At 36.2% G+C, this 12,835-nt stretch overlaps 1 protein-coding gene across 2 annotated transcripts in view; it reads left to right on the top strand.

Moving 5' to 3' along the window:
- Positions 1-12,835, top strand: part of Rcd1 (Reduction in Cnn dots 1) — a 70,273-nt gene that overhangs the window by 34,665 nt on the left and 22,773 nt on the right. For both annotated transcript variants that reach the window (XM_069846632.1, XM_069846631.1), the window contains exon 12: positions 1,195-1,325. In XM_069846632.1, the coding sequence (XP_069702733.1) occupies positions 1,195-1,325 (131 nt within the window). The remainder of the gene's footprint in view (positions 1-1,194; positions 1,326-12,835) is intronic.

The raw sequence follows: 12,835 nt of genomic DNA, 5'->3' as shown, positions 1-12,835 counted from the left end.
AGCCTCTTTAATTTGATGTAAGGTTTGCTTTTATATATCACAAATAAGAGAAATTAAACAAATTTGAAACGCCAATAATCATTTAGGGAAAAGCTGTGTAAAGTTAGTAATGTATACTGTTACGAAATTATATCCACTTGTATTCACAGAGAGTTTCTGTAGACATACTGCATATTGTAAATAGTTCCACAACGTAGGAGACTTGTGGAAATCATCAAAAGTGTTGCTTTCTTTCTTGACTAGAAGAAGAGTATAATGCCATAATGAAAACGCTGAGCTTTCCTCAACAACCAGTCATTTCTATTACATTACAGAGTTCTTCTTATCATGCTTTTAGAATTCAAACGAGTCCCATGTTGAGTTTTTATTATGTTCATTATTATAGTCGTGACGCTGTTATTTCCAGCGTGACTCCTCCTCTTTGTTTACGTCTTAGGAAGTGAAGCCTCTATAAAGTCTAGGTAGGTGGTATCGTTCGCCATTTTTGTTCTTTCGTTGCCGAGCTACCATACGAGGAATCTATTAGCCACACCGTTAAACATTATCATGTCGTAGCTCCTATGATAATAAATCAAACGCACTGTAATTCACCAAATAATTGAGCGGCAAATAACGTCTTCGTGTGCTTTCTGCAAACGCCAACGAAAGAGCAAAAATGGCGGGCGATTATATATTAAGTATTTATCCAGCCTTAGGAAATGCTTTACATCTTCATCAGCGAATCACAAGACGCACACGTTTAAATGTAGCCGACCTGCAACGTGATTGGCTGCTGGAAATTAGAGCGACGGGACTATTGTGAGGTAATTTACAAGCATAAGCTTTTTTTCTTTACATCTGCGGTCATATCACGTGGTAGGATGTTTGGGTATACAGTAGGCCATTGTTACTATTGTTGAGTTCCTGTTTCTATTGTGTGTTGTAGATGACTTGTGTTTATGTAAATGAGTTTAGATTTTTTTATGAATGTTTATGATATTGGTGACTGAGACGGTGATGAATAATGGTATGTAAATTTCCAATCCAGTATTTGTCTTTGTGACTGAGGAAAACCATGAAAAAACCCCAGTCAGATTGGCCAGCCACTGGGATTGAACCCAGGTCCTCACAAATACTCGTTCAGTGCATAATCTCCCCTTCACCTGTACTCTTGCAATGTCCATGTTAGGTTCCAGTATAATGTCTGTCTTGCAGTGCAAGCCTCCCGGCGGAAGTCACGGATGACGTCTGCACAGAAGATGCTGCTGAACTCTGTGAACTTCCCAGCATCCCAGGACTCAAAATGGAGTGGCCAGGTTCGACATGCAGGCAATTCCTCTGCTCATGTGAGTGCTCAATGTGGTTGACTCAAGGGTTCAGGTAGTTTGCACCAGTTTCCCTCTGGCTATTCAGAATTCAGCACTGTTGCTATTTACAACGATTCCTAGCTACTAAATCTATATATATATATATATATATATATATATATATATATATATATATAATTTGAACTGGTAATGGAAATTACGGGAAAACAGCTGAACGAATTTTAATGAGTGACCCCTCATTTTCATGCCTGGCATCCAAAGTTTTTCAGAAAAGTAGTAGTTTTCACTGAAATGTCAATTTTCCTACATAATTTTTCTATTTTCCAAAATCCATCTGTTGTCAGTTTTGAGAACTAATTTTATTGCATCACGGCCGACTTGATTGAATTTCAGAACAAAACACACACTACAATAAACAATAGGCTATTACACGAAGGCCATGACCTGCAGGATTGCCGACATATTTAGAGCTCAATTCAATTTGTTATTAAAAACTGATTCTGCAGTGTATAATTTTCTGAGTACAGCTGTGTATTGGATATTCAAATATACGGAACTTGAGGTGGTTTGATGACATTATTACCATTAGAAATTAAATATTATTATAGTTAATATCATGATGCATCTATTTTTCATTAATTGTACATAATAATGATGCTATATTGATGACATGAAAGTGAAACGTTTTGAAGTTATGTAAGTAAATGTAGAGAATATCTTAATTTAGATCTTCATTTCTATAATTTACTGAGTGGCTGCTATATATAACTACAAAACTTAAGTAAGATAATAATATTGTTATTAAAAATCAAATATTTTTATACTTATTAACCCAGTGGGGTTGGGTCTTTTTCATATACTTAATGGTGGTGTAGTGTAAATATTGATATGTGTCATTGTCTTCAGTATTAGGTCGATAGAGCGCAAAAATTACAGTTCCTAAGGGAAGATAAAAGGGTATTGCTTACTGATAAAATAAGAGGCCTAGAAAATTTTGTAGTCCCCAGATCATTTCAGCAAGATCTCTTAGTAGGATAAAATGATTTTACGCTCTACATTTCAAGTTCTACATGCAGCAGCTATACGAAAATGCTATTGTTCGAAAGCTTAGCAAACCTGACATTTTTTTTAACTTTTGCCTACAATCCACAATGACCTGAAGTAGCTACTGCTATCGTCCTGACATTGATACTTGCGTTTTCGCGTTGAAACTCAAAAACTGAAGTTAGATAGGTTCAAGGAAAAATATTTGGCTTAAAAAAATCCATTCAGAGGGAGTATGTTTCATTATTATGGAAGCAAATAACTATCAAAAAGACAAATATTCTTCATTGAAAATAAATCTGAAAAATTTTTATTTGAACATCTAACGAACTTAGTTTGCAGCAGCATTTGCTGCACAAGCCACTAGTATTGTTTGTTTCTGTGTATTTCATGCATGTATATGCTTGTATTGAGCAGTAATAATGGATTATAAGGATGAAAAGTTGTTTTTTTTAATTTTGTATTTTTTTATTTATTTATATTTTTTTAACTAATTGTGGGCATTTAACTTTCGTCATTCACCAAGCATCTCCATCTAGTGGACAATGCACCAAAGCTTGTACTGTCCACATTTCACGAGATGATCTGAGCAAGGAATGCAAGGTTTTTCCCCCACTCTCACAACCAAACATCGAGGCAGAACCGGGTTTGCGTGCTCTAAACTTTTGCTATCAACTACAGTGAAAACATTGTCCCTCAGTAAAACATTAACTTTGTATCCGGATTATTAATTCATACAGGCTACATATTATACATTTAATATCTAACATCATCATATCCCTCACGTATTAGACCCTACAGGATCTGTTACGGTCTCATGCCAGCGCTTTCGTGGTCTTCCCAATTTCCCCTTTCCTCTTGGTACATAAGTAAGAATCTGTTCAGGCCATCTTGTGCGATCCATCCTTTCGACATGTTTTTTCCACTGAAGTCGATATTGTTGAACAAAATTAACTATAGGATCCATTTTGAGTTCCTGCAATATGTCCACATTTTTACGGTGTTCCAGCAAAGAGCACCCCGCTGTTCGTCGCATGAACCTCATTTCAGCTGTCGCCAGCCTTTGCTCATGAGCTTTTCTGATTGTCCATGCCTCGCTACCGTAAGTGAGGACCGGTCGAGCTAGTGTTGTATATACCTTTAGCCTTGTATGTTTCTGAACATGGGAGGATTTGAAGACGGCGTTAATGACGCCTGTCCAGAAGGCTATTAACATAGCAGCCCTACCACTGGACTACTGTGCGACAGGCAGGAACTCTATATTACATTCAAGTCTCATAATATTTAATATCTATAATTAAGTTAATTATGGAAAGCAGTTATTCATTGACATTGTTATACTACACCAGTCAATGTAAATATATTTTTTTTTTTAATCCAATGCCACCATGTTGTCTTTCGACATTTCTGGTCTTCTCTCCTGGCCATGGCTTAGTTGTAACCCACTTCTGAGGTTGGGGCACCTGGAAGGCGGATTTACATTACCCTGATGATGTGATAGGATGATTATGATAATGTGGTGCCAGGAGAGGTCTTAAATCTAAACTTAACCTAAATTCCAGACCATGGACGAACACAGGAATAATCCCCTTTAAGGAAAAATTCCTGTGCTCTGACCGGGAATCGAACCCAGGACCTCATGAACTATAGCCAGAAGCTCTGACCACTATATTTTTGGTTTACAATATAGTAAATAGTAATAATAATAATAATAATAATAATTTAATTTATTAATTTAATTATTTAATTTATTAAGATTTTTTTTAATATATAGAAATTAAAATTTTTACGAGTATAATGCTGCATGTTATTTAAATGAAATATTAAAGCTTCATGTATAATTTTGAGCTAACTAAAGTTTTAAATTTGTTCCCCTCTCGAAGTCACGCCCGTGGTTAACTGAAGTTATTGTAAGTTTCAATAATTTAATGTTGAGATTATGAGAATATTATTAAGTCAGTGTAAATGAAATTAGTATTAAATTACAAAAAATAAATACCTGCGTATTTATTCATTAAAGGACACAATAATCTCTTCTGCCTTGCTTCTTCATCACACATCTTTATTACATTCGCTATACTTTGTCGTGCTTCACTATGTATAGTTTTTCCATTTTTACGCTTTGAAAACATGATAACTGATATGTGACACTATTGAAATCAGACAGAACTCTACTTCGCTTTAAAACTACTTAACTAAATATTTCACTGATTAAACAAATTCGTAACTCATTGTCTAACTAAATTACTAATTTAAGATAATTGCCTAATTAAAGCGTAATGCAGCCAATCTGGCACGATCTTTAAGTTAACTTAAGAAATTAAAATCTGACGTAAGAGTGTTTTAATATAAACTACACTTGTTATCCACAGTATTCACAACACCAACATCTATACTAATAATAAATCTGTAGCCAAAATTTTTCTGGTAATTTTCGATTTTCTAAAAATAATTGGTGTTAACATGTATAATTAACCACCCTGAAACTGAAAATCGCTTTTTTTTAATTTTTGTTTGTATGTCTGTCTGTCTGTATGTTTGTTACCTTTTCACGCGATAATGGCTGAACGGATTTCGATGAAAGTTGGAATATAAATTAAGTTCGTTGTAACTTAGATTTTAGGCTATATGGCATTCAAAATACGTTATTTAAAAGGGGGGTTATAAGGGGACCTGAATTAAATAAATCGAAATATCTCGCTTATTATTGATTTTTGTGAAAAATGTTACATAACACAAGTTTCTTTAAAAATAATTTCTGATAAGTTTTATTCTTTCAAAAATTTTGATAGGACTGATATTTAATGAGATAAATGAGTTTTAAAATTAAAATAACTGCCATCTAAGGTAGTGTATTGAAATAAAAAACAAATGACTTCGTCTATAAGGGGCCTTGGACACAACAATCGAAAGCTATGAAACATAGCCTACAGACAATGTTTCTGTGTTTGTATGAAGTAATATAGGAAGCTAAATTAACCGATTTGTATAATTAATTATTATTTCATCATTGGAAAGTGTAGTTTCTCTGGATGGACATAATGCTATAATGTTATTACAGTAACTTGTGAGTGAATTGAGGACAGGTAAGATTAAAATAGTCCACACCTGTGTAGTAACGGTCAGCGCGTCTGCCCGCGAAACCAGGTGGCCCGGGTTCGATTCCCGGTCAGGGCAAGTTACCTGGTTGAGGTTTTTTCCGGGGTTTTTCCTCAACCCATTACGAGCAAATGCTGGGTAACTTTCGGTGCTGGACCCCGGACTCACTTCACCGGCATTATCACCTTCATCTCATTCAGACGCTAAATAACCTAAGCTGTTGATAAAGCGTCGTAAAATAACCTACTAAAAAAAAGATTAAAATAGCTTCTTATGCACAGAAAACTTGATAGGTTATTCTGTATATTCATTTCCTGTATTTCTTAAAATAATGTTTATGAACATATTCATTTTTATCTCAGAGAATTAACGAACGAGAGTGTATTGATTTAGTATGCAGTAATAGTACATTAGCTTAGCAATCCATTATTTTATAATTCAAATTTTAACTATGCTCAATTGAATCGTGTTAAAATACATAAAATATATATGCAATAAATGCAATGCAAAAAAATTGGGTAATGAGCCAAGCAGATTATGTTGCGCTGTTGTAAAAGCTGTTCCTCCTGAGATTCAAGAGCTCCCACAACAAATTAAAAACTTTCTAATTCGAGTACATCCGTTATCAACACACTTTTTACATAATATAATATAAACATAATAATAAATCTGTAGCCAAAATTTTTCTGTTAATTTTCGCTTTTCCAAAAATAATTGGTAATAACAATTAATAACATGTTAAAGGAATTATCATTGCACCAAATGAGTGGTCTCTGGATCAAAATGACCGCATTTTAATATTTTAAATACAATTTAAATTAAGTAACATATTAAACGATTTATCCTTCTATCAAACACGAATGTTCCCTGGATCAAATGTCCTATTTTAATTATGTAATTACTTTATATTTATTTCTAACGGGTGCAGCGGAGCGCACGGGTACGGCTAGGCATACAATAAAATCTCAACAGTAACTAAAATGCTTGCATAGTTTGCAAAACCAACGTTTTCAGGTCGAGTGTCACTGAACTTCGTTCCAGCCAGTCAATGGCACCCCCTCATCTACCTGCTCTTTCAGACGCTCTAAGTTATTGTACATTTCCTTACCCTCATCTCTTACCCCGCAAGGACCATTCCCCCTCACAGAGATCATCTCGTGAAGTGTGGACAGTAGTTCTTTTAGCTGCCATGAAGGTTTTGCCTTTGATGCACCATAGGAGGCAAACTGCGTAATATCGTATTGTGACGTTTTTAAAATAAACAACAAAGTAGTTCTATTCTTAACAATAGCTCTTCACTTTTTACACAGTAACACAGTGTTCGTTATTGCACTCCACCGACGACAATGACAATTTACTTGGACTATTACGAACAACAATGAACTGTTAATCTTAACTAATATTCACAAAGCACTATTTACAAATCAGAACTGTCAGTTCTCAGTTCACAGTTCTTCTAGCTCAGTCACTCGAGTTCACAGTATCTCGAACCACAGACCTTCAGAGACAGTCCACTGCACTCGAACTCAGGTCCCTCCAACTGCAGTCCACTGCACTCGAACTCAGGCCTTCGGATGCTGACACAGTTGCGGACGCACACTCGAGTCGAACTCCGGTACACAAGACTGGCTTGCTTGCTCTGGCTTACTGACTGACTGTATAAACTGAAAACTGCCCAAGTTCGCTTGCGTTTCTTCTTTTATAGCAAAACCATAGTTGCGAGAAATTTCTACGGGTGTGCAGAGATAGCTCTCTCGAATTATCTGGATATCTCCACTTCGACGGACTTCTGGAAGAGTCGGGAGGGTCCGTCCCCCCTTCACTCCGCACGCAGCAGTTGTGCGCGCACCCTCCCGTCGTTGCATTGACGTAATACACCCCCTCTGCCCTTCAGCATGCAGATGCTCCCTGTACCAGCGTTTCATCTGCCGCGCGCCCTGTCGGATGCGTGTTCAAACCCTGTTGCAGCTGTCACAGTATGATGATGATTAATGGAGGAATGCCAATAGGGGAAATGGGAGTACCCCGCCAAAAACATACCACCAAACACCACAGCCATTACATAATCATAGGTAGGGCATTCTTACTCAGTTTTTTTAACTTAAAATGGCTATGTTACAGTGAAACCTCGATCCATCATTTTTTTGGGGGAACAGGGAATAAAAACGATCAATACGGGAAAACGATAATACCGGGAAACCATAAAAATTACCGCATTCAGGCGTATAATAGACGCAACAGAGTTATGAACATTTCCCACTGTTCTCTAGATAATAATTTAACTGGGAATACCCACATAATCTGTGCATTTAATTTTTAACAATTATCATAAATAATATAAAATCATAATGAACGTGTCTCATTTTATTCTTGTTTATAAACTTGCGATTAAAAATCTATTATTTGCTTAAATAGGGTATGAAATGAATAACCAAATGGTTAGTGATTACACTAAATGCACCTTTATTAGAACATTATGTACACTGTTTCTTGCAGAAAAAATCTGCAATTAATTTTCGTTCACATTTTATGTCTGAATTCTATAGTGAATTTCTGATAACAACGATACTAAAGTAAACAGAAAGGTTGAGTTTTACCACCTCCCACACCTTCGTACCATGCATGTGATGGGAAAAGATCCACTCATCCCACAAGAATCAAGGGCTGTCTTCCATAGGACATTCCACTAGACTCTTCAGATTCATCCACTTCATCTCGTGAAGAGGACTTGATTTTATAAATTTATCAAATAGGTATAATTGTTTTCAAACATTCTCTTTTCTGTCTCAGAGGGACATATAAATTGGCTGACTTCCTTCTTGTTATTTACTTATAGATCTCTATAGCGCTATAGTGCTGAACAATCAATAAAATCTATACAGGGTGATTCAAAAGTCGCGCGACATAGGACATCTCCGTTATTAGTGTAAGTACAAAAAATAGTTTCAAATAAATGTTTTAGATATTGGTACGTGTAGTTCATGTGCAAAATTTTAAGAAAATCGTAAGAGCCATTTTTGAGAAAATTGCAACAAACATGTTCGCGTTTCAAGTTTCAACCAGTTTGGTTAGTGAAAACGCATCCAAAACTGAGGTGTCACATCTCTGGAGGGTACGAAACTTAAATTAGAAATGTGGTTAGGGTCGCGCGCCGTAATTAATAAATTGTGTTTTTTGTATAGACAAGTGAGTAAGTTGAGAGTCACAACGGCAAACTGAAACATTTTAGCACTTGAACTTTCACGACCTGTGTAATTGTTCCACAGGCACACTAATGGAGTAAGTGTTCAAATTGGTGGCCATTTTGTTGATGGCACATCCATACACTGTTGAGGTAACTGCTCCGCACATTATGTAACACCGCAGGTGTTATTTGTGCACATTCTCTCCTGATATCCCCATGCAGTTCCTGGACAAAGCGCATACGATAGGGATGGAAATGATTGACGGATAGTACCCTGGACACTGACACTTGACTGGTGTCACATTCTTGCGCCACTTCCCTGGTTGACTGTGATGGACTGACTACCAGCTTAGCTAGTACATTAGCTGCGTTTGCATCCCCTGTTGCTTTACGAGGCCGCCCTGAACGTTTTTTTGTCGTGGATACTGCCTGCTGTCTTGAACCGTTCCATTAAACGACCAATGCTTCCGTAATGTGGGGTAGGTTGATCTGGATGCCGTCTGTGATATTCTTCTGCTGCTTCCCATAGACTCAGGCCTCCCACATGGATTAGAACCATTTCTACCCTCTCAGGAATTGTGTACATTGTCTGTTACTACCCGGTTCACTGGTGAAACTAGCACTTACTCACCTGTCTACACAAAAAGCACAATTTATTAATTACGGCGCGCAACCTAAACCACATTTCTAATTTAAGTTTCGTACGCTCCAGAGATGTGACACCTAAGTTTTCGATGCGTTTTTCCTAACCAAACTGATACTTTACTTGAAACGCGAACATGTTTGTTGCAATTTTCTCAAAAATGGCTCTTACGATTTTCTTAAAATTTTGCACATGAACTACACGTACCAATATCTAAAACATTTATTTGAAACTATTTTTTGTACTTACACTAATAACGGAGATGTCCTATGTCGCGCGACTTTTGAATCACCCTGTATAAAAAAAAAGAAGTTGTCATTGGCACATTTAAGTTACTGGATAGGAATCAGTATTGTTTCTGTCCACATGTTTTCAGTTAGTTCTTCAAGTGTGAGGTGTTGTTTCGGTACACTTTTTGTTTCAGGTGACCCCACAGATAAAAATCACACGGCATAGGATCAGGAGAACAAGAAGTCTGCAATCCAACGCTAATAATTCGTTCGTCTAAGGTTTCTAATGATTTATTAGCAGTGTGAGCTCTCACGGAATCTTATTGGAAGTAAGCAAACATGCACTCATGTTCTGATAATAAATTGTTCAAAAATCGAAGTGATTACGTCACTTTTTACCTTGAGGCATTTACTGTTTTTAAGACTGTTGGCTCTCTTTCTTTTTGAACACAATTTTGACATATATAGGCTCTTCATGAAGAAATTGGAGTTTTCCTGTACTGTCATCTAGAATCAATTTCATCAACACTTCGGAGATCTCATATACAAAAATGTGTACAGCTTTCGTAATTGAGCAGCAGTAGTAACTTTGCACCCCAGTCACTTTGTAGGGCTTGTCTTACTTGCGTCATTTTAGTTCCTCCAGAAGGCAAGGATGGCAGAATGATATTTTTTAGGATTTCTCCTTAACCTAGCACCAGTTTATATTTCCTCGTCTGTGAGCATATGATGTTCCTTCGTGAAATTTTTTTACTGTCCAAATGACTTCTATTTCTGTGTTTTTGAAGTGATTTTCTTACAGTCGTTCTATGAGGGACATTTTGACCAATGCTGTAATGAAAACAGTCTTACAACTTTCCTAGGAGTTTGCCACATCAGTCCAGAAGTTAATCCCCATTTCAGTTTGGTTGATAGGCTTTTCCCTCTACTCACACTCTTTACCATCCGTGAAGGGGAAGATGCTTCTGTCTATCTTACTAACGTTCGACTAATTGACTTTGAACATAGTGAAAATTCTTATTATTGAAAATGTTTATCGGTAATCTATATTTCGAAAATCTATACTAAGTGTTTATATTTCATTTTATTGTTGTTTATATCAACTGGCACATTAAAAAGCTACTGACAGCAGAAGATAAATATTTTCTTCACCGCTAGTTGCTACTCTACAGCATAAACGACGGAACAGTCTGCACTGTGTCACCCCCCTCCTGACTTCATAATACAAACTAGCATCCCTTTATTTAATTAATTATTAGTTGAAAATTTTGTAAAAACGACACTAAAATATACTGAAACATGTAATTGTCAAACATCTGTGTCACTGTATTTTATATCCATTTATGTACTTTATTTAATATTTTATTTTCTTGTGTGTACAACTTGGGGGGTGCAGGTATAAGAGGTAACAGCTACCAGTCTGTTATACTTACGGACTCAGGGCAAGTACAAGGGGAAAGAAATGCCTTCGCATCCTCTCAATTTCTATGAAATGTCGTTTAGAGCGATGGGCTTATAATCCTGTGGACAACACACATTAAATCGAGGCATGCTTTCAAGCAGATGGTTCTCATATTGAAAATACACTGTTGTTGTTGTTTGCTAATGCCAGGCGTTTGACAATCAAGTCATTTGACCTCTTGCACTCCAATATTTTTCAAAGATATTATCATGACCAGCCACTGAAGCACAGATTTTGAGGTGTTCCGAATCCATTTCTTGGTTTGAGTTGCACAAAGGACAGTTAGGGGACTGATATATTCCAATTCTATGCAGGCGTTTGGCCAAACAATCATGGCCTGTTGCCAATCTAAATGCAGCTACAGACGATTTTCGTGGTAAATCGGGAATTAACTGTGGATTTTGATGCAGAGAGTTCCATTTTTTCCCTTGGGATTGTGTTATCAAATGTTGTTTGTTGAAGTCTAAGTATGTAGATTTAATAAATCTCTTCACAGAGTAATACGTAGATTTAGTAACAGGTCTGTAAGTAGCAGTGCTGCCCTTCTTTGCTAAAGCATCCGCATTCTCGTTTCCCAGGATTCCACAATGGGATGGTATCCATTGGAATAGAATTCTTTTATTGAGTGATATTAATTGAGAGAGCATTTTAGTTATTTCTGCTGTTTGAGATGAAAGTGTGTGTTTAGAGACGATTGATAGAATAGCTGCTTTGGAGTCTGACAATATAACTGCATTCTTAAATTTATTGATGTGGCATAGAAGATTCCTGAGACTTTCACTTATTGCAATGATTTCACCATCAAAACTTGTTGTTCCATACCCAAGAGATCTTTAAAGTGAGAAGAGACAGCACGTAACACCTGCACCGGCACCTTGTTCTCTGGAGATCAAGGATCCGTCAGTGTATAAATGAAGCCAGTTTTGTGGAGGGTACCTAATATTAATTGTCTCTAAAGACAATTGTTTCAGTATTTCAGTGTTCACTTCTGATTTCAGTATTTCTTCTGTTAAATTTAGATTATATTCCATATTTAATAGAGTTAAAGGGTTTGGTTTAATTTGTAGGTTTTCTTTTAAATTCGGGATATTGATTTTCTGTTGGCAAGCCCATAGTCAGTAACACTGGTGTTTTCTTTAGAAGCTTCGGTTCCCTTGTGGCTTTCCAACAAATCTCTATCATCTCATCTCATTGCGGGTGTAGTGTAGACCAGCCTTCTATGACGCACACTGGACAACGACTCTGTCGGTAAATTATCTACGCAAGTGACTTATGGGTGAATGATGAACAGTCAGATAATTGCTACATAAGCATCGTATACAGAGGGAACTGTAAGGAATGTTATTAATTTAAGGTTTTTTTTTTTTTTAAAGATATTTCGAACACTAAAGTTTAGTACAATTTTGCTCGTTTTTGTTGCCTTTTCAAGATAAAAATTGATTTACATGAAACATTCCATAGCATGTTTTGGGAAAGCCATTGTTTTAATTCCCAGTATGCTCAGTCAATTTAACAGAGCAGTGTATTATTATTAGGGCTAGGATTTTGATGACCTATAAATCATGAAAAAATGTCCTAAAGACAATGCATTTATGACCTAAAAATCTTTCAAAATTGCCCTTAAAAATGGCCCAAAAATTGATCTTACATAATTGTCTTAGTAGGAAAAGAGGTTTTCTACTACTTAATATTTAGACTAGTAATTAAATTAAATTTTACATAATTTTTTCTAAGTAGTACACTTTAATTAATTATTTTACCTATGCCCACGTGTATCAACATCGGTTAGTGTAAACACCGGTTAAAATTGTCACCTAACCTCTGATTAAGCATTTTTACAGTGGATCGACCTCGGTTACGACTTAA

The sequence above is a fragment of the Periplaneta americana genome, chromosome 15, assembly GCF_040183065.1.
Source record: "Periplaneta americana isolate PAMFEO1 chromosome 15, P.americana_PAMFEO1_priV1, whole genome shotgun sequence".
In the NCBI taxonomy this organism is placed as follows: domain Eukaryota; kingdom Metazoa; phylum Arthropoda; class Insecta; order Blattodea; family Blattidae; genus Periplaneta; species Periplaneta americana.
The sequence above is the reverse complement of the archived record's forward strand: the minus strand, read 5'-3'. Positions and strand labels throughout refer to the sequence as shown.